This window comes from Falco punctatus (assembly GCF_963210335.1).
Source record: "Falco punctatus genome assembly, chromosome: 2".
In the NCBI taxonomy this organism is placed as follows: Eukaryota; Metazoa; Chordata; class Aves; order Falconiformes; family Falconidae; genus Falco; species Falco punctatus.
Window position 1 is genome coordinate 121,476,080 of NC_137581.1, and position 24,354 is coordinate 121,500,433.

Here is a 24,354-nt window from a genome sequence, read left to right on the forward strand (position 1 = left end):
GGGCCCGAGGGCCGCCCCGCCCCTGCACCCGTGGCGGCGCTGCACCGCCGCTCCGGCAGGGGGTGCCGCCGCGCCGGGCCGTGCGGCGGGCGGAAGTGCTTGCGCGCCCCGCGGCCTCCCGGCGTGCCCCGGGTGTCCGGTGACCCCCTGCTTCCCCTCCCGCGGGCGGCGGTGTGAGCGCGTCATGGCCGCCTCGAAGCCCGTGGAAGCGGCGGGCGGCGGCGGCGGTGGGGGGCTGTCCCGCTGGCAGCTGGCGCTGGTGCTGGGCGCGCCCATCCTGCTGGGCGCCGGCGCGCTGTACCTGTGGGGGCGGCGGGCGGCCCGCCGCGGTGGCAAGGGCGCGAGCGAGCGGAAGACCCCCGAGGGGCGGGCGAGCCCCGGGCCCTGCGGCGGCGGCAGCGGCGGGCAGCCCGATGGGCCCGGCCATGAGGAGATGGTGAGCGCCCTGCGCTGGGCCCCGCCGCTGTGGCAGCGCGTGGGGGAGGGCAGGGCCGGGCGGGGGGCGGTGCGGAGCCGCGCCGCGGGGGCGCCTCGGGCGGCGGCGGTACCGGGGGAGCGGCCCCTCTGGCACAGCGCTCGAGGCCGGCCCTTGGTCCTGTTTTCCCTCGTGCTTGGCCCGGTGCCGGTGCTCGGAAGCGCTCGTTACCGAAGGCGTGTCGCGGTGAGGTAGCGCTGGGCCGGCCGGGCCAGCGTGGAGGCATGCTCTGCCCCTGCGGCGCGGTGAGCCACCTCCAGGAGCCGTGCTCTGGAAGGGGCAGCCGGTGATGCTGTGCGCTGGGCGAGGTGCGGGGTACCCTGAGCAGAAGGCAAGCACAATCCAAAACTTTGATCCAGAATCCAAAAAATCTGAATAGATGTGCTTTCAAACCTTACGTTCATCTTGTTGTGAATTACGATTCTGAGAATTTTCAGTTGAAACGGTCTGTACCAAAATTGAAGGGCAACATGGAAGATCAGACTCCAGATCAGATCCATGATTCGTTGTATATCCGTAGGTGGAAAAATACTTCATAAGATGCACTTTCTGCATATCTGCTGTCACAGATGTACTGTGACAGTGATGTTGTATGACTGAGGTGAGGTTAAAGCTGACAAGCTAAAGTGGTGGATTTGACAAACTGATTGGCTTTGACAAGAAAATGTCATTAAGATATTCCTGTATTTTCCTCTTCCATTCTGCTGTACCACCCAAAATGCTGTGAACTGTCAGACCACGGTTTAAATTCCTGTCTGAAATGAGCAGGAGAGAAGGAATCAGCTTTGGGAGATTGGAAGAGGTTGGCTTTAACCTTGATAGAGTCAGTGATGAAGATCAGTGTTACATGAGTGGGCAGGCAGTGGCAGGAACATATGGGAGTGGTGAGGAGGGTGGCAGCTTCCATAGCTAGTGAATCACAGGTACCCTCGGGTGTTCCCAGAAGCCTAGTGAACTGTAACAGGGATGTTGGACCTGGAGGCAGTTACTTGAATGCAGTGATTTGTTCCTTCATGGGCAACAGTACTGAGCAAGTAGTGTGTGGAGGACAAACTCAGACTTGGTTTACAGTGGTAACTTTGGCTTGTGGCTGCAAACAGCATATGGCATATTTAAGGCGGTGTGCTTGTGATGTGTGAGCTCTGGTTTGCATGTTAGTCATGACTTTTGTGTAGCTGCAGTGACTTTGCTGTTACAGTGTCAACTTTCTTGATTGTGTTGCTGAATTGCAGCGTGTACTGTCAAGTGGTTTGTAGACATTCTGTAGTTGTCCTTGAAGCAAGTACTTAAAACATTTAATACACATAGCACTTGATGTAAAATACTGTGTGTCTAGCTTTGTCGGGTTGCTCCACAGATTATATTACTGGAAGACTATACATCTAAGAATAAGTACGTGATTGAGAGGTGTGATCCAGTTCCTTGAAGAGTGTCATTGCTTATTCTGTAAGGAAATGAGAGCTATTACTTAGGAAAGCTGTAGAAGGTCTCAGATTTACCTGATTACATGAGATAATTGTCTAGCTGGTCAAAATATGGCTGCAGCAGGAAAATTAATGTGACTGCAGGTTCTGTTGACAGCTTTATGTCTGGGGGGACAATTGCCTTCCTGTTCCTCATATCCACAGCAGTGATGCCATGTAGATTTCATGTTTCCACACATATTTGATTAGTTACAGATATTCTTGATAAGACCCTCGATTGAGAATAAAACCATTACGGATGCTTTACGTGTTAATTACCTGCATTGTGTTGGTCAGCCTTTCTAAAGTGGTGGTTGTTTTGGTTTTTTTTAACTCAGATTTCAAACACAAATCTGTATAGTAATAGGAGCCAGTAATTCATTTCACAGTCTAAACACAAGAGGGAAGTGTTTTAGAAAACACATAGGTCAGTAACGAGTGGGCTGCTGACAGGTGCTTGCATGTGTGTGTCAGGTAACCGTTCTTTTACTCATGAATGTAACTTAGGACTTGGCCTTCATTGTGCATTTCATTAAGTCAGCTTTTGTACCTGTTTGATGCACTGTTCACTGTTTCTGAAGACCTTGAATTTTTTTGCTGATTCTTTGAAAATATATAGGATCTAAAATCTTCATTGTTTTGTATTCAGACTTCTTACTATTTTGCAGGCAGTTCAAGCTTTTTTACCTGCTGCAGAGGCCTCACATTTTTTTCCCCAGGCTGCATCTGCACTAGAGGATTCTCCTGGCGTAGAAGCACTGGCCGAGTGTATGATCTGTGACTGACATTGTATTGGCAGAAGCCCTTAGCATAGGTGCTATATCAGGAAAAGCTGAACTACTTTTGAGTTGCCTTCTGCTGTGAGCGTAGCTCCTCAACAATACAGTAAACTGGTGTTACTGGACCAGTTAAGTGCCAGTGATAAAAAAGCATCTATGGATGACTCAAAGGTCAGGAAGTCAAATTGCATCTGTTAATTACAGAAAGTGTCATTGTTTATTATAGTTAAGATGGAATGTGTTTTAGTTACTCAGTAACAGCGGTTGCTTTTTTACATGCTCTCTTAGTTTATACTGAATGTTGCATAACTTAAACATGTTGAGAAGTAAACTGCTCTGCAGTTATTGTGTTGATTGATACCCAGTTGATTTGTGGGTTTTTTTACTTATTCCATCATAACTTCTTGGCAAGTTTATACCCTCCTTGTCTGACAGGAGTGAGCACTGGTTAGTCAGTGAGGTAATGTGTTGGTTTCTTCAGTATTTTTTCCTCCTTAAGTTGAAATCACTTCCTTTTGCAAGGCTGTGATAGTCCAAATCTCACCCCTGAACTCTTTCAGCAAGTTCATAGGTAACCTTGTGCTTTTGATACATGAGGAAGCATCGAACAGAGATTCTTGAATTGTTCAGTCAGCCATATGACATTGTGTATTGCAGACAAAGCCGTTTGGGTCCACAGCAGTTCACTGTCTTTGCATATTTTTCTCTGAGCTGGATATAGTCCTTGAGTACAGTGGTGGGTGAACATGACCAAACTCCTTGGCTTATGCGGTGTCACATATTGGGATCAACAGTCGACTAGTATGGCTGCTTCTTTTCGGTATCTTGTTTTACTAGCAAGTGCTGAATGTTGCCTGTCTCACTGCTGTGACATTAGATCAGAATACAAATGAATTAAACCCCTTTATCTAGCTATGCTTCTGTTGATACTTCTGAATTGATCTAAGCAAGATATGTGAAAAGTCATTTCTGTTGTACTGAGCACCTGTTGCCTAATAAATCTCACTGTCAACCTACCGTAAGTCTTATGTGTTTCACACCAGCTGTAGCGGACAGGTGTAGAAAACTTAAATATGTGTACAATAGCGGTAGAATAATTGTTAGACTCTTGGCAGCTCATGTGCAGTTTGCTTATTTGTGATAGGCATGAATGGCAAACTCATTTGAAAGGAAGGTGTCTGATGGAGAACATTGCCAAATTTTACTGTAAACTTGAGCTTAATTATTTCTATACTATGCTCATGTGGACATAATTTTTCTCATAGTGTTTTTAGTGCTAAGGAGAATCTTAAAACCATTTATACTCAGTTAATGCCTTTCAGTATAGGTCTGAGACAAGACTCGAGATGAACATTAGTAAAAAAAAAAATGTTATAAAAGAAGTAGTCAGAAAACAATTTATTTTTTTTTTGGTACCTAATCTCATTAAGAGGGTCTAGACATTGGCTGCTTTTTTTTTTTTTCTTAAAGTTCTTGAGTTGAAGATGGCTGAAATAGTAGTCCCCTTCCATGTCATCTTTTCAACCTTTTCAACCAAAAGAAAATGCTGAAACTCTGCTCATTCTTCTGTTGTGAATCACTGTCACTGGCTGCCAGCAAATTTCTTGTTCTGCTTTAAAAAACAATCTTCCTCAAATAAATAAAGGTCTGAACTGCTAGTTTAACCATGTTGGCATTGCTGGGTGTTACTAAGCTTTGTTATTCTTGCAGCTGGCAGTCTGTTGCTGTTAAGTTGCTGTTTGCACACAGTTTGTGAGGAAGCACATTTGCTGAGTTTAAAGTGACAGTTAAGAGATTTTTGTCAGTGCTGTCTAGTCTTTAGAGAGTTAGCAGTCTTAGCTAACAGTTAGCTTGTTTACTTGGATAGCTGAGTGCTTCTCAAATACACAAATGTCCTTTGGCTTAATATGTTTGAAGACTTGTTAGTGAACAGTTGCTGAAGGTGCTCCTAAGTACAGAGATGTTATTTTTTACGTAACTGCAGATAACTTCGGAGATATTTGTTTATACTGCCTTGGCAGATAATTTATTATGAACTTCTGTTACTTTTGTTGAGACGGTTTGCTTGTTGCACAGATTCTTTGACCAGAAGATGACAGAGTTCTTCTTGCTCTATATGGACCTTTAGGAACAAAAGATGTCCAGCACGATATAGAATGGCAATGGGTGGGGTGAGGAGAAGCACTGAAATTGGAAAATAGTGTCTTAGAATTACTACATTTGCAAGAAAATGGAAGAAGGTGTGAGGGTTTTTGATTACTTGTGCATGAGGTACATTAAGTTTGCTTCCATGTCAGTTTCTTATTTGTGTACATCTTTAGTGTAGCAATTGAGAAGGGCTGGAGGCCTGAGAGCTTAAAAATTTCATCGGGGTTAAACTTGAGGTTTGACAAACTCTTTGAAAAACTGATCTTATGTTAAGAATTAATTTCTGTATTCTTACTTGTGCTGTTATGAAAAGGTATTGTAGCATGTAATGTCATGAGTTCTTTAATATCTTTGAAAAAAACCCCAAACACCCCAACAACCACAAAAAAAAAAAAAAAAACCAACCAACAACTGCAAAAAAACCCCAACAACAAAAACCTACCAAAGCAGAAGAGGAGACTGATGAGATTTAGCTTTTTGGTGGGTTTGGTTTAATCGGGTTATACTGCAGTTAGTTCAGTTGAATATGTAACTTAAACAGAAATTAATTATCTTTGGTATGGAAAAAAAATTGTTATGAGTATTCTTTAAAAATTCACAAAATTAAAATAAAAGATGCATTTTTTTTGTTTTGTTCTCTAAATTGATCAGTTGTATACCAAAGCTGTAAATTAATCCACTAGTTTTTGCTATGTTTTCTATAGTACAAGTTTCACGATTGCTAAGAAAATAAATCTCATCAGCATAATCATTTTTAAAAGCAGTTGAGTTTAAAATTTGGCATTGTGTTTTGTCACCATTTGAGCATTGAGACATAAATACAGTGTTTTGCTATTTTTAATGCACAATTTCTATACAGTATGTGTGGGATCCATTTTTCACAGGTATGAGATGCTAAGCAACTCCGCTTTTTCATCTCAGTCCTTATGAGAATGGACTAACTGATACAGAGCTGTATCAGCCTTTGCATTTAAAATGTTGCCCATTCAACAGTGTATTGACCAGAGCAAACAGTGTGACTAAGGTTGCAGATAAACCATCTAAGAGCTAGGAGCCTAGTTTAAGGCAGCATAAACAAAATAAAAAAGTTGATTTCTTTCTTGCCATGGGCATTATTGCTGACTGTATCACATGATAGCATCTTGTGCTCTAACTCTTCATCCCTACCCTCACTCAAATTTCTTGCACCATGTAATGTATGAGGCAGAGTAAGCACAGAGTCAGCATCTATCTGATGATTAATTTCTGTATAGTTGGTTGTGTGGTCTGTGATCCTACTATTGTTATTCAAAGCTTACTCTGATTAACAAAGTTAGTAATTCTAATGAGTTTTCCTGTGGCACCATGCCCTTACTCTCTGAGGTTTTCGGTCCCTGTTGCACGCACTCAGGCTTCTCGGAAGACTTCATGCATCCCAGGAATGAGTAGAGCACCAGCGACTGCCCCAGAACTACAGATTTCTTGCTTCCAATTACAATTCCTGTTGCACACCTGACACTGGAGCAGCTATTGCGTTTGAATATTATCTGGTACACCTCACCTGTAGTGCGTGTCTTCATGCAGGTGCTGCGCTCCAGGGCTGCCAGAGTGGGTAGGATGGAGCGTAGACGGACTGGTCAGGCTGAGGCACATACTGGGGTAGTAGATCCCTGGGCTAAAGAAATTGGTGGTGATCATAAAGGAGTAATCTAGTTGTAGTGTAGGCTAAATCTCTGCAGTTTTAAGTAATTTCTATGCTGGGACCACGCATGTGGATGTTACAACATGGACCACATCTTGCACTTTTTTTTTTTTTTTTTTTGTACCAAGTAAATTGGAACAGCACTGAATTTTGTAGATTATTTTCCAAAGACGTTTCTAGTGTGGTTTGCTGTGGAAATGCGGAAGGAAAAATTCAAGCTGACCTTCAAGCATTTAAGTTTGTCTGCTGCATATGTATAACCCTGATCTTAGTTAAAAGAGGTGTGTTGTTGTATTAGGAGCTAAATTCAGGCCATAACTTGAAGTAAATGTAACATTTTCAGACTTGGGATTAAGTTTTGAAGTTTTAACTTATCAAATACACAGTTACTTAGCTCTCAGTAAAAATATTTGCACTCTAATTCTGGTTTGTGTACCCATAGAGTTACAGTGTACAAAAAGGGGTGAAATTAATAATCTTGTATCAATTTTAATTTAAATCATTAAAACCCAAAAATTTAAAAGCCATGCAGATTATCTTGTTCTGTGAACAATGGAGATGGTGCAGACTGATTTCCTATAAGCCCAGTGACTGGTGACCCATGAGAGAAGAGCTTTTCTGGCAGTAAGGGTATTTAAGGAATTCCCTCCCTTACATAGTTTAACTCGTAAGTCTCTCCTCAGGAGACTGCCTGTAGGATACTTCTGTTGTACTTGGATGCCTATTTTTATGTAGGAACTAAGACTGGTACCCATTATCTGATTCTTTCATGCCATGACTGGAAACCAGGCCTTAAAAGAGAGGGTTGTACAGCAACCCCTGGGATCCCTGCAGGTTGTCAGTTTTAAAAGTAATTTAGATACTAAAAATGATCAGACTGGCATGAAATGAGCAGACATTAAGGGAGACAGGTGGATGAAACACAAAGATGCCTTCAAGTTTGTGTTACGGCAGTCTGGGTGTAGTTTGGCGCTGGCAGTAGGTATGGGGAGAGGGGGCGGAATTGCGGTCCAAAGAGAAGCCCTGACAATTGCCGGCAAAGCCCAGCTGATCTTTTCTCAGTGCATGTGGTTCGACAGGTGAGATGTAGTGAATCCTGCAGTATTGTGTAAGGCATGACTGTCCCCGGTTTGTAGCCGTCCCATCCTCAGAGAGTTTGGTAGGATGGCATGTATGGTCATACCTCTGTTCGTTTGGGTCTGGCAGGTTAGCCTGAACTGTCCCACAGTGGTGGTCCTTGAAGCTAGGCTTCAAGTGAAAGAGGAGCTGAAATCCAAGTGATGAATGTTAGGGGTCTTTTGCAGCTCTGTATGTCTTGAACGTGGGTCATACCCCTTTGATAAAGAGAGGCTTTTTAACATTGATTCCTTATAAACCACAGCATTTGATAACTGATCTGTAAATCTGGGGGCTACAGGTAGCAACGCTGGTTTCGGCAGAAATGCAGATGGTCAGCAGGCAGGTGGTGCAGAACGTAAAGGTTCATTTAGCAGGGTCGCAGGCCAGTTAGCCAAGTTTTCCATCCTCTGCCAAGAATGGCAGATTGCGATGGTCCAGCGCTTTGTGTTAGCGGTTGGATGAGCAGGGTCTTTGAAGCTGTGGAGGAGTTGGCTGTCAAGTTAGTTAATTTGTCTAATGTATGGAAGGCAAAACAGCTTTGTTTCTCTACATGTTTTATTAGTCTTGCTCAATAGGTCTTTCCACAACAAAATGTTTTCTGTATTTAATTCATAGTCTGATGAGTCAGATCTGGTCTAATAGGCTATATGTACTTCAGTAGGAAACTTTACTGGTTTGAATTGCTTTGAGGGCTTTTGTTATCCTTGCATTTTTAGTCTTTGGAGAAATAACTTACCTCATTGGTTCTTCTGATTACCAGTCATGTAAGATTAAAACCTGTTTAGCTTTCCAAAGAGAAATCACTGCATTGTTTAATACCATTGTAGTGAATCTTTTGAGAAGTTTGTCTCCTATCTGATACACTTTCAGAAGGAAACGTTATGTTTTCCCAGGATGTGGAAGGAGTGAGATTTTCAGAAGTCTAAGCTGGAGTTTACCACTCAGATCCCTTTTCTGTCTTTGAAGATCAGCCCTTAAGTGCATAGCTTGCATGCAGTGATACATTTCTTACTTGACCTGACCTATCACTTTCTTTTTCAGAGCCCTCTTGATAGAGCCCAAGCAGCCAAGAACAAAGGAAACAAATATTTTAAAGCAGGAAAATATGAGCAAGCTATTCAGTGTTATACTGAGGCTATCAGCCTGTGCCCTCCTGAGAAAAACCTTGATCTTTCTACCTTCTATCAAAATAGAGCTGCTGCCTATGAACAACTGGTAAGAAATTAAAGATAATTGTGTGCTTATTCTAAAAAGTTGTATTATAAATTGTGTATTTTGTCACCTTTGTCCACTGAAAGATCCCAGGTGGTGCTGTCTGCCGTCTTCACAAAAAATGCCATTGCTGCTGTTTTTCACTAGCTCATCATATTTCTCTCCACATATAAAAAAAATTATTTGCTGTCAACTATTCTCAGCCTATTTTACATAATTTTTATATGTCCCTTTCTTGTAAGACAAGGTTTTAATGTCTTATCTTCTGGGACAATTGTCTTGTATCTAGGTTAATTTTGCTTCAATTAGACAGTTTCTTTAACTGTTACACCAAATATTTTGGAATGATGCTACTTCAAAGAATCAACAAAAAAAAAAAGAAATTCCAACAAAAAAGAAGTAGTTCACAGAAATCCTACTAAAGCCCAAGACCTAAATTTTGCATATGTGGAAGTAATATTTACTTGATAGTTGAGTATATTAATATTAGTTTCAGAAGTCAACCAGTGTTGCTTATTATGGTATCAGTAGATTTGCCTGTGAGGTCAAGTTGGTGAACTGTATAAAGGAGTGGAAAAATTTACTTTGTACAGTCTGAAGTATCAAGTGAGAGACTGTGATTAGAGAAGTCTAGTCTTAAAAGTTAGAGGAGAGATAAAACAGTTCTTGTCTAGTCAAATACTACTAATAACACTAATTCACGTGTTGGATCCCACATGTATGTGATTCCTCTTTTTCAGTTATTAGAAAAGCCTGTTTTGGTAATCAGTTTGGCAAATAAATGGATTTTTAGTTCTTAATAGCTCTGACTAGCTCTACTCCTACATATTCATTTATCATACCTTTGTAGTAAATTGAAATAACATTTTTTTTTTTTAAAAAGCACTTTGTTAAACTTGTTTGTTGGTTTTCATTATGTTTTCATCTTTTTTCTTCTATTTGTTTAGTACCAGTCTTTCAGTTCCAGTGTTACCTCCTGCAAGCATCTTCACATCAACTCATTATCTTTTCCTGTATGCTTTGTACAACTGTCTGGTTTCATTTTTCTATAGGAATTCCTTTTCTGTTTTGTGGCTCTTCGGGTGCAGGTGGCTTGCAGTGGTGCCTGGCAGTTTCTTACTGAGAAACTTGCAGAAATAGGAGCAACCAGGTACAACCAGAGCCCGGGGAACTGCAGCTACTGTTAGGTGGGCATGACCCTGGAGTTGGTAGCGGAAAGCTAATATAATGCAGCTGACTAGAGCCTGTCTCATTCTGCTGTTTTTCTGCCCACAGCAAAAGTGGACAGAAGTGGCACAAGACTGCACAAAGGCTGTTGAGCTTAATCCTAAATATGTAAAAGCTCTCTTCAGACGTGCAAAGGCTCATGAGAAGCTAGACAACAAGAAGGAATGTTTAGAAGGTGAGTGTCTCATGATACGTACATTTAAAATTGGAATTAGCTCAGGAGCCTGGGAGATGGTAACTTCTGGGATGGTTTTGTTTCTACTACTGTAATACAGTAATACAGAATTAATTATTTAAAACCATTCATAGCTACTGCAAATACATTTTCTTCTCTTTGTCAGAAGAAACCTTTTCCCATTTTTCAAGCTCCCATTCACTTATGTCTGAAATAGTTGCTGAGAAATTAATGCTACTGTAGCCACTGAAGGTATTCTTTTTTTCCAGGAAACTTCCTAAATTTTAAGAGTAGAAATCATTTAACACACCAAGTGGATAACCCAGATAACAGTTGTTCTGCTTCCATACAGCATACAAACCTTCTTCCCTGTTTGTTTTAGAGAAATGGTACTACTACAGAAACCAAGGTGTGTTTGCAGGTGGGGATACATGGTCAGAAACAAGAGTATTGCAGTCATGTAAATGCATTTGGCAGGTATTAAAGGGAAAACAGCTTGAGTAGAATTTCATTCTGATGTATAACTGTTAAGAAAATTGGAACAGATTTAACCTATTTTTTAAATATTAACACTAGAAATTTGGCAGAAACTAGTGTCAAATCCTTCCAAATACTATTCCTAACAGAATATATCTTAAACTGTTAGGAAGATGTGACTGAGAAGGCATGAAAATTGAAGAGAACCACAAGTCAGGTGTATTTTCTGAGGGCCTTTTTGAACTAAGGGGTACTGTTTGAAAGGACCCATTTAAATTTCGTCAAGTGAAATCATTCCTGCTGATGTAAGGTTAAAAGACAAATGAAAAATTTCATCTGTGCTCATTATCAAGGAAGGACAGAAAAAAAGAAAATCAGAGCTCTGACTGGCAAATATAAGGGCTAAATTAGATTAGTTTCATTATGTGTAACAGCTAAGAGTTAGGCCTGCTAAATTAGAAAATAAGACGTGGAAGTTTTATTTATTTATTTGTCTGCTGGCAGAATGCCTCTCTGCTTCATAAGGCTGTAGTGACTGGAAGAGGACTTCTTGGGTCATTCAGTGTAGTCCTTTGCAATCGCTAATCGTCTAACAGCTGCACTTCCAGAGTGCTGTAATAAAATCTAAACCCTGTGTGCTTGTGATAAACTGACAGATGATAAAAGCCCCAAGAAAGATCAAGTGTCCCTGCCACAGTAGGATAGCTTTTAAATGTAACTGCTTTTCAGTGTTAGTAGCAACAGTGTTTGTAGCAATTATTTTCAACCTTGATTTGTGTTTGAGCTTTAGCTTGCAGTTTTTTTCAGATCTGAAAATTACTTGCCTTTTCTGAACTGCACCAGTTTTCTAATATAATACTGCTTTTACCTGCCAACCATATGTGGCCAGTAAAATTCCAGGATGCAGGGTATGTCCATGTAGTGGAGGAAAGCAAAACCAAACTAACTCACAGAAAACCCACCACCAGCAGCAGCAAAAACCCTCTCTGATGATCCCTGGCAGTATAATTTGGCAAGATGTTGCCAATTCACCCAAGTCTGGGTACTACTTTACAGCTGCCTGCTTTGGGCAGTGTGTCTGCTGAGGTCGTATGGCACAGTATTACTGCACACTGTCTTTTCATGCTCTTTCTGGGTGTTGTATGTTTTCTCGGGGCCTGCGATGTGCTTCTTGACCATGCCAGAGTTGCAGGGAGTTTCTGTATAAATAATGGCATAGTAGTACCTATAGCAGGGTAGAATTACAGAAAACTGTAATAAAACTCCAGGGTAAGACACTTGCTTTTCAAGTGTATTCGAACAATGTACTGTTTGAATTTCAAGTCCAAACTCTATTCATCTTCACTGATGTTCCAAGTGAAAATTAAATAGGAAAAATCAGTGGTAGTATTGCATTAACTACAGGATCCAGAGGAATAATGTTCATGTACTGTAAGAGTGCATTTCACACTGCAAAGTGCAGTTCAGGCCGCCATGGGCTAACATTTGCAGAGGCTTCTGTGTGTGAATACAAGTGTTGTGATATGGGCTAGCACTTTTAAGTAGGACAGCAAGGTGTCTCTTAAACTTGCTCTGTTCCAAAGTCATGGAGGTGAGCAGCAAAATTTGAGGTGTAGTAACGGAAGATGTCTTAAACTGAAGAAGTAGCGAGATGTGATGAGTCTGAATGTGAATTTTAAAAGCAGAAAATTAGGACCAGTCCCAGAAGGGAAGCTGTGTTAGCACTTTTAATGCAAATGTAATATGAACATAATTACTGTCCTCAAAAGTTTCAAAATGGTGAAAGCCCCTGTTGGAGGTATGCATTTTCACTGTTCATCTAGGTGTGTTTGTCTCTAGATAAAACTATGAAGATAAAAGTAAATGTAATTTCTTTCATTCAGTGCCATGAAGTCCTTTAATCTCAAGGAGATCGTTTTGGATACAAATTTGTATTAAATAGCTTTACATATAGGTTGAAGACACTGAGTGATATACAACCAAGTGGAAACAGATATTCTACCCTCTAACACAGGGGTCCTCAAACTTTTTAACCAGGGGGCCGGTGCGTGGATGAAGTGGCAGGATGTCATCTGCAGCTGCTTGGTTTACCCCCCCAACCCCCGGCGGGGGCGGGGCAGGGGGGGTCTGTAAATACCGGGGGGGCGGATTGGGGACCCTGGGGGGCCGTATCTGGCCTGCGGGCCGTAGTTTGAGGACCCCTGCTCTAACAGGGGTTTTGTTCGTTTTAACAGTGGCAAATTTAGTGTACTCCAGTGGCTATCAGAATTTGTCTTTAATCTCACTTTTGTATATTGTTTCCTAGATGTCACTGCAGTCTGCATTTTAGAAGCCTTCCAAAACCAGCAAAGTATGTTACTAGCTGATAAAGTTCTTAAACTTCTTGGAAAAGAAAAGGCCAAAGAGAAATACAAGGTAGGACTTGTGATATTGCTGACAAATTCTGATTTCACCTGACTGGGTGTTGAAATGTTGATTGCTGGCATTCTGTCAGTTGTAAGCAAGTCACTGTCTTCATCTGCTGAAGTGTAACAATTCACACAAGTGGTTTTGGTACAGAGCTATGATTGTACCGGTGTTGTGTTCCTTTGGGACCTGTCCAGAGTTTTTGAAACATCAGTAGGGAGGAGAGGTTTATTTCTAACAATTATTTCCCTTTAATAATCAAATTTATTATGACATTCAGGAGGCATGCTAAGCTGGTGTGCTGCCTTACATGGGGCTTTTCTGGACTTGCAGCCCAATGGGAGCAGGCTGCGTGGGAATAGCAGTAGCCAAATGTTCAGTTCCACATCAGGTGGTTGAGTTAGGCGTGTGTGTTGAGGTAGGAAGGTTTCTACATAGTAACTGAAAATGCATTAAAATGTTGGTTCCATATGTAATTAATAGCTTAAAATGAGAAGAATGATGATTGAGGACTTTTTTCCCCAGGTTATTCTTGGTTGTATAAATAGAAATTTCATGTAGGAAAGATTAAGTTGACAGTAGAATTCCTACATTTTAGAAAGTGACAAAGAATACTGTTCTGTGGTTAGTTTGGGTTTGGTTTTTTTGGTGGTTTTTTTTTTGTTTTCTTTCTGTTTTGTTTTGCTTTTAAAGAGTAAGAAAAGCAGAAAAGCATTGCTTAAGAAAAAATGATGCAGTGTGAAGTCACAGCTTTTTATTAGTGGTCAGACTTCCTGTTTCTGTGTTGAAAAATACGCCGCCTTCTCCTAACTACCACAGATTACTTGGGACATTCAGCCACAGGCTTCTTTCTGTTCCATCTCTGTAAATAGGCGCTCATACTTTTACATTCCTGTTTTGGCACTTGGATGTCTTTGTGTTTAATGTGTGGAAACTGCAGAAAAGAGAATTATGAAGTAGAGGGGTAGCCGGGAGAAGTAATTTTAAGTGGTAGTAGGTTTACAGAAAAGTTGGGACAAGTGTTAAGACTTGCTTGCTTTTTGTGACAGTGGTTGAAGTACTGAAGTCCATGTTGGTTTTGAGGTGCTCAGTTTCCTTCCTGTAGAAACTCACATAAATGTGTGATGTCAAGGTAACAAAAAATGAATTGTGCTGTTAGTGTGGTGGTGGCGGTAGCATCATAAAATAGGTGTGCTTCAAATGGGCAGTATTATGGTAGGACTTAATAGAGAAATTCAGAAGAGTGCATTGCAGGAAAGATTGAACTGTAATTCTTGTGTGCAGTATTCATTTTGAGAAAGAATATTTTTCAGGTATAGAAAGGGTTTTGTACCTACCCAAGTGGGTTACTTCTGGGACTTACCACCCATTTTACTTGCCATCTGGGCCAAGCTCCATGTAGAATTAGCATATTGCCTCATTAGTCTTCATTGTAATGATAGACAGCAGCTTCTCTTGAGCAAGTTGAGGAAAAGGACAAATTGCCATTCAGAATCTACTTGAGTTTAGGCTCATGCTTAAACTGTCAGCTTGCATTTTGCACCCAATTTATGTGCACACATACTGCCTTAGCCCATCTACCCAATGTCTTACGATAACCTAAGAGTCCTTGTTTCTAGGCACACATGCAGAAAGATACTATCTCCCTCTTCTCTTAAGTATCTTAACTTTATTTCTACTGGTGATGGGTATTGTGTTGTGATCTGAAGCTTAAATAATCCCTAAATGTCAAATTGTCAAATCAAAAATAGCAAACTATCAAATGAGATAGTGGAAAGTCATACACTGGTTCTTTCATGAATGGTTTTTGGTTTTTTTTTTATAATCACAGTTGTTTATCCATTTCCATATTTACCATCTGATCCTACCATCCAATGACTTTAAATTACGTTTCTCTGTTTCAGAATCGTGAGCCTCTGATGCCCTCACCACAGTTCATTAAATCCTACTTCAGTTCTTTCACAGATGATATAATCTCCCAACCTTTGCTTAAGGGTGAGAAATCAGATGAAGATAAGGATAAGGAGGGAGAGGCTTCTGAAGTAAAAGAAAAGTGAGTGTACAGTACAGTTGGGAATTATTTGGTATTGGAATTGAGTTTTCAGTGATTTTGACATTCTGCTCAGTGTACCTGTCTGTTGTTTTTGTACTACTTGGCGTGGGAAGTCCTGTGGTAATGAAGTGAGCCTGTGAAATAAGATCAGCATTGAAAATGAAACTTCTCTGCAAGCTGACTGGCTAGTTCTAAAGAATGTCCACTGAACAGAGGAAGGACAGTGTGAGATTGGGAAGATACGCTGAATATTTACTACAGTATTATAGTAAATCTTAGGCAATGGGAGGACTGGAGAGTATACTTCTGGAGAAGGGAATGTTTTGTACTGAAGGAGAGTTTCCAAGGAAGAGAGTAAGTTTGTCTTTGGATGTGAAGGGATAAGACAAGCTAGGAAAAGGGTGTTTGTTAATGAAAACTATGAATTTACGGCAACTGACATTGAAAGGTTGTTTTATTTTTATGGAATCAAGCTGCATGTAAGTGAGAGGTTTGTTCTGACAAAGAGAAGCTTGAGCTTTTTCTTGAGCGGAGCTTGAGCACCACATGAATGGTGCTTTAACTTACTGTGCTGTTTTCCAGTTTATTTTTGGAGCATATCACTTCTGTCAGTACGGAAACCACTGCAAACAGTGTTACAATTTTTTATTTTTTAAAGTAAGATAGAATTGTCCTGATGTACGGGCAGATTCACTGAATCCAGGACACTTAGCTGAGGACAAGGCAGCGCTTACTGTAATTTTTGCTGTGAAATTCTTTCTTCCAGTTATAAAATGCACATTGCTAGGCTTAATATTTCACTTTTCTGACCTGGAATTCCATCCCAGCCCTCTTTGTTTTAAGGCAGAGCTTACTGCTGTACTTAATGTGAAAAAAAAAAAAATTCCAAGGGACAAATGAAGCTTAATTTCGGGAGCTTTCAAACATTCTTTCTTCTTTATTTTCAATGTAATTTGGCCATTCTTTGTCTAAATTGTTTTCAGTCTGTGATGGCTCTGTCCAGGAATATTTGTAACTTTACTGATAATGCTGGTGCTGCACCTGAGTCTAGCAAAAGTTATTATTTGTTATGATTTAATGAAAAATCTGAATTGAAAAGGCAGTGTTTGGTGAATGCTTGTATGTATATAACTGTTCTTACATCATTTACAGCTCTGGCTATTTAAGAGCAAAACAATATATGGAAGAAGAGAACTACGACAAAATTATCAGTGAAAGCACAAAAGAAATTGAAGCAAAGGGAAAATACATGGCAGAAGCTTTGCTTCTGCGAGCTACGTTCTACTTGCTTATTGGCAATGCAAATGCTGCCAAACCAGACCTAGATCAGGTCATCAGCATGGAAGGTGCAAATGTGAAGGTAAGAATCTGTCACAGCTGAATTGTAGCTTGGGTTGAGAAAAATTCTAAACTTGCTGTATAGTTCAGGAAGTTGTTTTTCCAAGTTTTCAGATACTTTAATGGGTGTGTTCTGGTTTATTTACTGTTTAGTCTTTTTATTCTTGACAAACTTTTTTCAAGGGTTTGTTGATTTTTTGAGACAGCTGTACTAAGTAGTACAAACTAAGGAAGAGGAGAAGTTGAATGAATTGGAGGCTTATCCAGTCCAAAAGAATCCATTTAATAGATAAGAGAAACCCATTAATTGTACCTGCATATTTAACTGCTGCAAAAAATGTTGAATGTATTTGTAAGCATAGGGAACCTGTCTTATAAAGGATTTTGGGGGGGGGGGTTTGAGAATCCACTGAGATGGAAGCATGTGCTGACATATCTGAAATTAAGCGAGGGAGCTGACTCGTTTAGAGTCAGTATGAAATTCGTTCCTGCTTAGATCTACTGAATGAAATGTAAGTGGGAGAAACAAGTCAAATGAAAAATTTGCTGCAATTGTAACAAGGCCTTAAATCTGGAGGAATGTTGGAGTGGCTAATGCTTTTTTTACAGCTCCGAGCTAATGCTCTGATCAAACGAGGAAGTATGTACATGCAGCAGCAGCAACCTGTGCTGTCCACTCAAGACTTCAACATGGCTGCTGATATTGATCCTCAGAATGCAGATGTTTACCACCATCGAGGACAGGTAAGAATCATTAGAGGTTTTGTCCCAATACTCTAATATTTCAGTAGATACTAAAAGAAAAATGAAGATCAGTACATCATCAGAGACACTTTATACTGGCTGGCAGAAAAAACATGAATTCCAGATTTGGAACTGTTGCAGAATAAACACACAGTCTAATTTGCAGGTTCAGGTCAGGCAGAAGCAGTTTATTTCTGTAGCTATAGGAAAGAACACAGAGCAACAGAGGTTCAGCCCTCTTTATCAATACAAACTGACTTAAAAGTACTAGGGCTTGCATATGTTGACAGCAGATATAAGCTGCTCTGTGAAGGGGCCCGCTACAGCAGAGCAACATCTGTGTAGAAGGAAGCTTTTGTTCAGTGGAGGTTCCTGATAACCCACCATCTGCTGTGCTGCGGCCTAGGCTTGCTTCTGCTCAGCTCATCCCTCTGGCTCATGACTCTGCCGTGTCCTTGACTAATTTCTAGCCCTAGAGAGGCCTGCTTCCACAGAGCTGTAATATAAAGGGTGCTGGAAGCAAAAAGGAAACACTACCATATACAGATATGCTAAGTCGTATCCGTAGGAAGACTTCCATGGATGAAGTGCCTCTCTCCATGAGATCATTAGATCTCTTTAATGCTCAGAAATAAGAATGGTGTTATGTGTTGATGGAAGGGAATGAAAGTTTTCTACAGTTTGAAAATTAGTGTTTTACAGTAGATTCACTGTAAAATAAGAGAATGATGAAGTGAGCTCTACTCTTGTGGAGGGATGAGAATGTCAAAAAAAAAAAAAAAAGTGCTTGAAGTGCAAGCTGGGAAAGCCAAATGTTTCAACGTCCAGATAAATGATTCACAAGCATTAAGTACAGCGAAGCAAAGCGACTTGAGAAAATACGGCATAGTTTTGGAGACTGGACGTAATGCGGAAGCAGTAATGGCAGCAGTCTAAATGGAAGCGTTCTCAGTCAGGGACATTGCCTTTTTTGTACGAAGGCAGAGTTTCACTGGTGGCTCTGTTGTTTGTGGCAGTGATTTTTAGTTGTGGGTTTTGTAGGTTTCTAGGCAGTTCCAGAACGGAACTGGAGATGATACGAGTAACTGACACTGATTGAATTATCACTTAAGTGTCTGAAGCACAGATTAAATACAGAAATAGGATTTTCTTTCATTCTGGCTAGCTGAAAATCCTGCTTGACCAAATTGAAGAGGCTGTGGAAGACTTTGATGAATGTATCCGATTGCGACCTGATTCTGCCTTGGCTCAAGCACAGAAATGTTTCGCTTTGGTAAGTAACATGCTGGTGTTTATCTGGGTGCTCTTTCTTTTTAGCGAGTTCTGGAAAACATATTGTGTTTCTCTGTTTCATTGCAATGTAATGGAAAAGTAAGGCAATGAACATCCCAGTGTTTTTTAATAATAAGGTAAAGAAATGACACAACAGTTTCTTCAGTTGGAGTAAGGGTTTGCTGCTTTCATTTTGTTGTTCAAACAGTAGGTCATCGTTTCTGTTTTGTGGTAGAGGAAGACAAATCTTCATTCTAATTGTATCATGTAAAATTGATTTAAATAAAGCTTTAATGTTGTGGGAATGGTCATCTTCAAGAAATTGGAAACAAACTATTTCAAGCTAGTACGGTGCCTCTGTGTGCAGGGTTTTTCTGAGGACAGCTTTGCATGGTGTGAACAGGGAGGAATTCTAGGCTTGGAATTTCTAGCGTTTTGAAATAGAGGGAGACTATTAGCCACTATCAGGCCTTATGGCTTCCTTCTTTCACCCTTTCTCCTCTCCAAGTTCACTCTACCAGAGACATGGACTTATGGCAGATTCCTAAAACCAGATTTGGTAGGATCTAGAGGCACATCACCTTCTGGAACTTGCAACTGTTGTGGTGCACATATCTCTTGGGGAAGTGGGTAGAGGTCTGATGAGCTTTTTTTGTGTGTGTGTGGTGGGATTTCATCTTTTTCCTTTCCCCTCCCCTCCCCTCCTTTTTCTTTCTTGAATAGTATCGCCAGGCTTATACAGGAAGTAATGCTTTGCCTGTGCAGGTAGCCATGAAAGGCTTTGAAGATGTTATAAAAAAATTTCCAAAGTGTGCTGAAGGCTATGCACTCTATGCTCAGGTACGTTTTTCTCTTCTTAAAGAAAAAGCTGCGTTCTCTTGCACCTTGTGGCTTGGATAATACACATTTCTTGAAATAATGTATGATGGTTTTTTAGCATTAAGTTCTGAGATAACACATGCTGTCTTTAGTAAGCTACCTGAACTTATGGGTATGCGTATTCTGGAATGGAGGAAGTAGAGGGGAAATTGGCGGAGCTGGATATAAGTGATGAGAGTCAAGGGTGGCTTTTAGGAGACAGAGGTCTGGCATACACTTCCCCTTGAATTTCTGCATGTGTGTGGCATCTCATTTGATGGGTGTCAGGGATTCTGTAGGTAATTCAGGAGTTAAATGTGCAGAGCGAGAGTAACAGTTTCATTCTGCTACAAACCACGTGTAGTGGTCAGGCCAGGCAGAGTTCAGTAGGAAGATTCAGAGTACACTTGCAACAGGGACTGTTACTTCTTCTCTTAAGAAAACATACTGTTGGTTCTAGGACGCAGCATGAGATGTTCTGATTTTAAGTAGGTAGGCAACATGGATGCTTTTCCTTTTGAAAGCGGTATATTTGAAAAAGGAAGGAGTTGAGACTTGCAGGTACAGACTTCTAGAATGGCTTTTACTTGCAGTATGATACTGTGTTGCTTGTGGATCTCCCTTGGCAGGTGGTACTGTGATCAGTAATCTGTGCACTTAAAGCCTGACAGCTTTCTTCTAAAATGCCTCGGTTTTGAAACTTAACTCTGGTAACTGATGTGCCTGGCCTGCTGTATGATAAGAGAGCTATATCCAATCTCACATTGCCAGTATGGCTTTAATTAGAATTAGCCTAGCACAGAGTGAGTGCTTTGGTTGCTTATTGACATACAAGTTTCTCTTCTGATGCAGGCACTAACTGATCAACAGCAGTTTGGCAAGGCTGATGAAATGTATGATAAATGCATTGACCTTGAGCCAGACAACGCCACTACATATGTTCATAAAGGGTACGTATTGCATTGGCGATCCTTTTGGTCAACAGCAGTTGGCATATTTACATGAATCAACTGGAATGGAACATTTGTTCAGATGTTTAGCCAGGAGAAATCACTCTGCAAAAACATCTTAATGCTGTTAAATATATTTCTACAGTTTCTTTTGACTAAACTCTAAATAAGTTGCAGGAAGGTTTCATTAGTGTTCATTCCTAATGGAGTAGCTCTTTGGAGTATCCAATTTTTACTTTAGCCGTCTTACTTTCAGCTTTGTGCTGAAGTTTTCTCTTTCACAAAACAACTTGTAACAAGTCTTCTTGGGAGGAATTTACCTGTCTTTAGAGTCATTAAACTGGTAACATGGCTTATTGGAAGTGACTTTAACATACATGTTTTTACAAGCCACTGAAATTACTGTCTACCCTGCATTAGGAACTAAATACATTTGGGGTTATTTTTTTTTCCTTGCATGATCAGGGTTTTGGGAGGGGTATGTGAAGTTTGTTCTAAACTTTATTTCTTTTTTAGTTTACTTCAGCTCCAGTGGAAGCAAGATTTAGACAAAGGGTTAGAACTCATAAGCAAGGCCATTGAAATTGATAACAAATGTGATTTTGCATATGAAACCATGGGAACGATTGAAGTGCAAAGGTAATGTTGAATTGTAGCATTAAAAGTTCTTAGTTACTTTTGAAATTACAGTGGTCCTTTAGATTTCCTTATGGATCTTTGGTCTTAAGATTTTCTCCCAGTGCTGTGCAAGGCCAGGTCTTAGCTGAAGTCCTGATGTCTGTTCTGTAACTCTTGGGTAAAGCATTCCTTTCTTTATGGCATAATTGTGCTTTATGATCTGCAAGTTCCTATGTTGACCAATTTCATACTTACTGGACAACATGCTGATGAGTCTGTGTATGTTTAAATACACCCTTCTGCATTTAAAGTGACTTCCTTAACCATTACTAGGCTTCCTGCGTATCTGATATAGTCCTTAAACATATCTTAGTGGACCATTTGTACTGAGGATCCTGAGCTATACTTTCAAGGCTGACAGTTTAATTCCAACAGGACTGCAGTTTGTAAAGGGTAAAGACGAAAGACTTAACACACTGTTCTGTAGCAGTGCAGTGTATTACAGTTGTGCAAAAATTTGGGGTGTAGCTGAGAGTACAGTTGAGTCTTTTGTTTTTTACATGTCTAGTCATCAAAAGGACAGTCAAGCTGTTGCTAGGAGAAATTTTGCAAGCATTTCCTATTTAAATAATGTGAGCTCTTGTCTATGCTAGTTTTCCTCTTTAAGTATACAAACTCTTTTCAAGGGAGATGAGAGTTCACTTAGTTGTCCCAGTACTATCTTTGCAGTAAACTTGGTGCCCTGTGGAGAACATTTTCTCCCCCGCTACCACCTGTGGGGGCTCTCAAGAGGAAGGCTGTTCTAACAGCTGTCCTAGTTGCTTAGGCTTGGTAGCAACTGCTTTCAGTTTGCTCATTATCATCAGAAGTTCTCATGGTGGTTCCTCCTGAAGTCCTTTTAAGCTGTTAGTAGTGGAGAGTGTGAGCCCTGAAGGAAAAAAGATGCTGTAGAGATGAAAAAATTGCTTTGCTGGTCTTAATTGGAGGACTACATTTTGGTTTATTTCAGAGGTAATCTGGATAAAGCCATTGAAATGTTCAACAAAGCTATCAACCTGGCCAAATCTGAAATGGAGATGGCCCACCTCTACTCACTCTGTGATGCTGCCTATGCCCAGACAGAAGTTGCAAAGAAGTATGGATTGAAACCACCGACACTGTAAAGAAACGAGGAGGAAATGACCTTCTAAAGTGAAGTTGCCCACTTCAACCAGCCCTAAAGACACTGTTGCAGACCATGTTGAATGGTGGAACTTAGTTTTTTCCCGTTCGTGGTGTTGTCATTTGCTACATCTGTTAAATGTTTAGGTGTTGTGGGAGCGGTTGTTCAAGGAAGTATGCAGTGTTGCATCTTGTTCCTTTTGTGGCAAAAACCTTAATAAGCTGCAGTGGAACAAAAGGAAGATACTTTGGCCATGCAAATAAAAACTTCACACTGGTTCATTTTGGGTGATGATGTTGTGGGCGATTTTTGCTTTATCAAACAATATTACAGCATGTGGGTTTTTTTCTGTTGATTTTAAAAGTAATACTAGTTCGTGCTGTAAAATAGGTTTCTTTTTTATATGCAATTAATCCTCGAGGGTTGATTTCAATTTTGCAAAAAGGAAAAAAATTATTTTCAAACTGTTTAATAATAGAGGTTTTTTTAAGTCACTAGATGGAATCCCTGTAAATATATGCAAGCATGCACAATCTTCCCTTAAAGCCCCTCCCACCCTCTGCATAACTTACTTAGGAATAGTCCTGTGGCAGCTATTAGGGAATTAATTTGATAGCCCTTATCCTCACCCCAGAAAGCCCTCGTGTACTGTCTAGGAGAGCTAGTCAGAAGGCTGGGTGGAGAAGGAGGCTGGGTGACCCTGCTTCAGTGCAGGTTTCACTGGAAGAATGGCTGTGTTCCTGTGCAGCAGTCCATGCTCAAATGTCATGGGAAATGGTTCTGGAGAATTCAGAGGGGTGCTAAAGAATGGAAAGTACTGCTGGGAGTAGAGCTGCTAAGGTAAGGTCATGCTTGCATATAATCTTTGTAATCTCTGAGGCTCTTGCTTAAATGTAACAGCTGATGAACAGTCTACATTCTCTTCAGCCTCCTAAGAGACTGCTGGGTTCTGATCTGCTCCTTGTAGCAACCCCTTCGCAGGACTACTTGAGACAAGGAACAAAGCACAGGCTAAAATTTCAAATAATGGATTTAGAGTCTGTACTGGTTTCCTTGTTCTTTGGACCCTGTCTTGTCCCAGATTACAAATATTGTAAAAAGGAAGCAACTGTTCTGCAAATAGCAGATTGTCAAATTATTAAACAGCAGTATAAACTCTCTTCCCCTAGCTAGGAACTCCAAGGGCTCTTTTGCTTTAGGTTGATCTTTCCAGTATGGAAGTCAGTCCATCTTGCCTCTCCCTGCATTGATGTGGCTGGATATATCTCATGCAAATACTTAACTGATGTAGCTTAATTTATCATATACTAATTTGGGCTTCTTTCCATCCTGAAGTCATAGATTTGCTTGCTTCTAATGTATTTCCTCTTTTAAAGAAGTGAATCATGCCCTGGTCAAACTGTCTTGCTTCCTAGTTGTGCCACCACACAGCAGCAGCTTATATTTTCAACTTGACCTTCCTTTTTCCCAGCAGCTCCAGTGGAGAATTCCAATGATGGAAAACAGATACAAAGATTTAATCATTCTATTTTAGCTAGCTCCGTAGGTGATCCGCAGTCGTAGTGTTGGTGTAGCATTGAAGGCATCGGAAGGTGCTCGCAGCCTGTGAGGGCACCGCACGTGCCAAGTTCAGATGTCTTCTGGAACTTCCGATCTCTGCATTACCTGAGAACAAAACCACGCCAGACCCATGCGTCCTGTTCTCCTGGGGAGTTTTTATTTGCATGGCCTTACTTACATTGGCATTTTCTCCTCTTCACCCTACTCGTACCCCACTCCTTACCCCACCCAAGTCGATTAAGGGAAAAAAGCATGTGCTGTCAGATACTAGCATTCCAAACCATCACAGACTTTTGCCTGTTCTTGAACTAGTTTGAAACTGCACTGAAAGGATGCATTGTCTGTAATTTTTTTTTGTAAATGATGTATCACCTGTAAACTGAAAAAATAAATATTACCTTCAAGTATCTCTCTCTGACCTGTGTAAGGACAGGCTTTGATGAAAGTGTTCTCTGCAGTGGTTGCTCTGAATCTAGGAAGAACTAAGAATGACTGACTCTGTCATCTTCTCTCACTTCAATCTTTAAGAAAAAATGAGGAAGAGACATAGAATTAACGAGTCTTAACTCTGATTGCTTCCATCACCCACAGGGGTTTGATCTTGAGAGCTGAAGATTACAAGGGAAAGGAAATCCAG

At 40.7% G+C, this 24,354-nt stretch overlaps 1 protein-coding gene across 1 annotated transcript; it reads left to right on the forward strand.

Annotated features, from left to right (window-relative positions):
- The first annotated feature begins 117 nt into the window (after positions 1-117).
- TOMM70 (translocase of outer mitochondrial membrane 70) lies at positions 118-24,124 on the forward strand. The gene is made up of 12 exons (XM_080375984.1): positions 118-436; positions 8,707-8,880; positions 10,153-10,279; positions 13,062-13,171; positions 15,067-15,215; positions 16,368-16,575; positions 17,163-17,297; positions 18,463-18,570; positions 19,293-19,409; positions 20,280-20,377; positions 20,894-21,016; positions 22,005-24,124. Exons 1-12 carry the CDS (start codon positions 185-187, stop codon positions 22,156-22,158), a joined length of 1,755 nt encoding a protein of 584 aa, XP_080232110.1. The 5' UTR covers positions 118-184; the 3' UTR covers positions 22,159-24,124.
- Positions 24,125-24,354: the final 230 nt, after the last annotated feature.

Excerpts from the sequence above, each read along its gene's own strand:
- TOMM70 (XM_080375984.1), top strand. The coding sequence starts at position 185 with ATGGCCGCCTCGAAGCCCGTGGAAGCGGCGGGCGGCGGCGGCGGTGGG. Across the intron at positions 15,216-16,367 it reads GCTTCTGAAGTAAAAGAAAA|CTCTGGCTATTTAAGAGCAA; the intron begins GTGAGTGTACAG and ends CATCATTTACAG. Across the intron at positions 19,410-20,279 it reads GCTATGCACTCTATGCTCAG|GCACTAACTGATCAACAGCA; the intron begins GTACGTTTTTCT and ends CTTCTGATGCAG.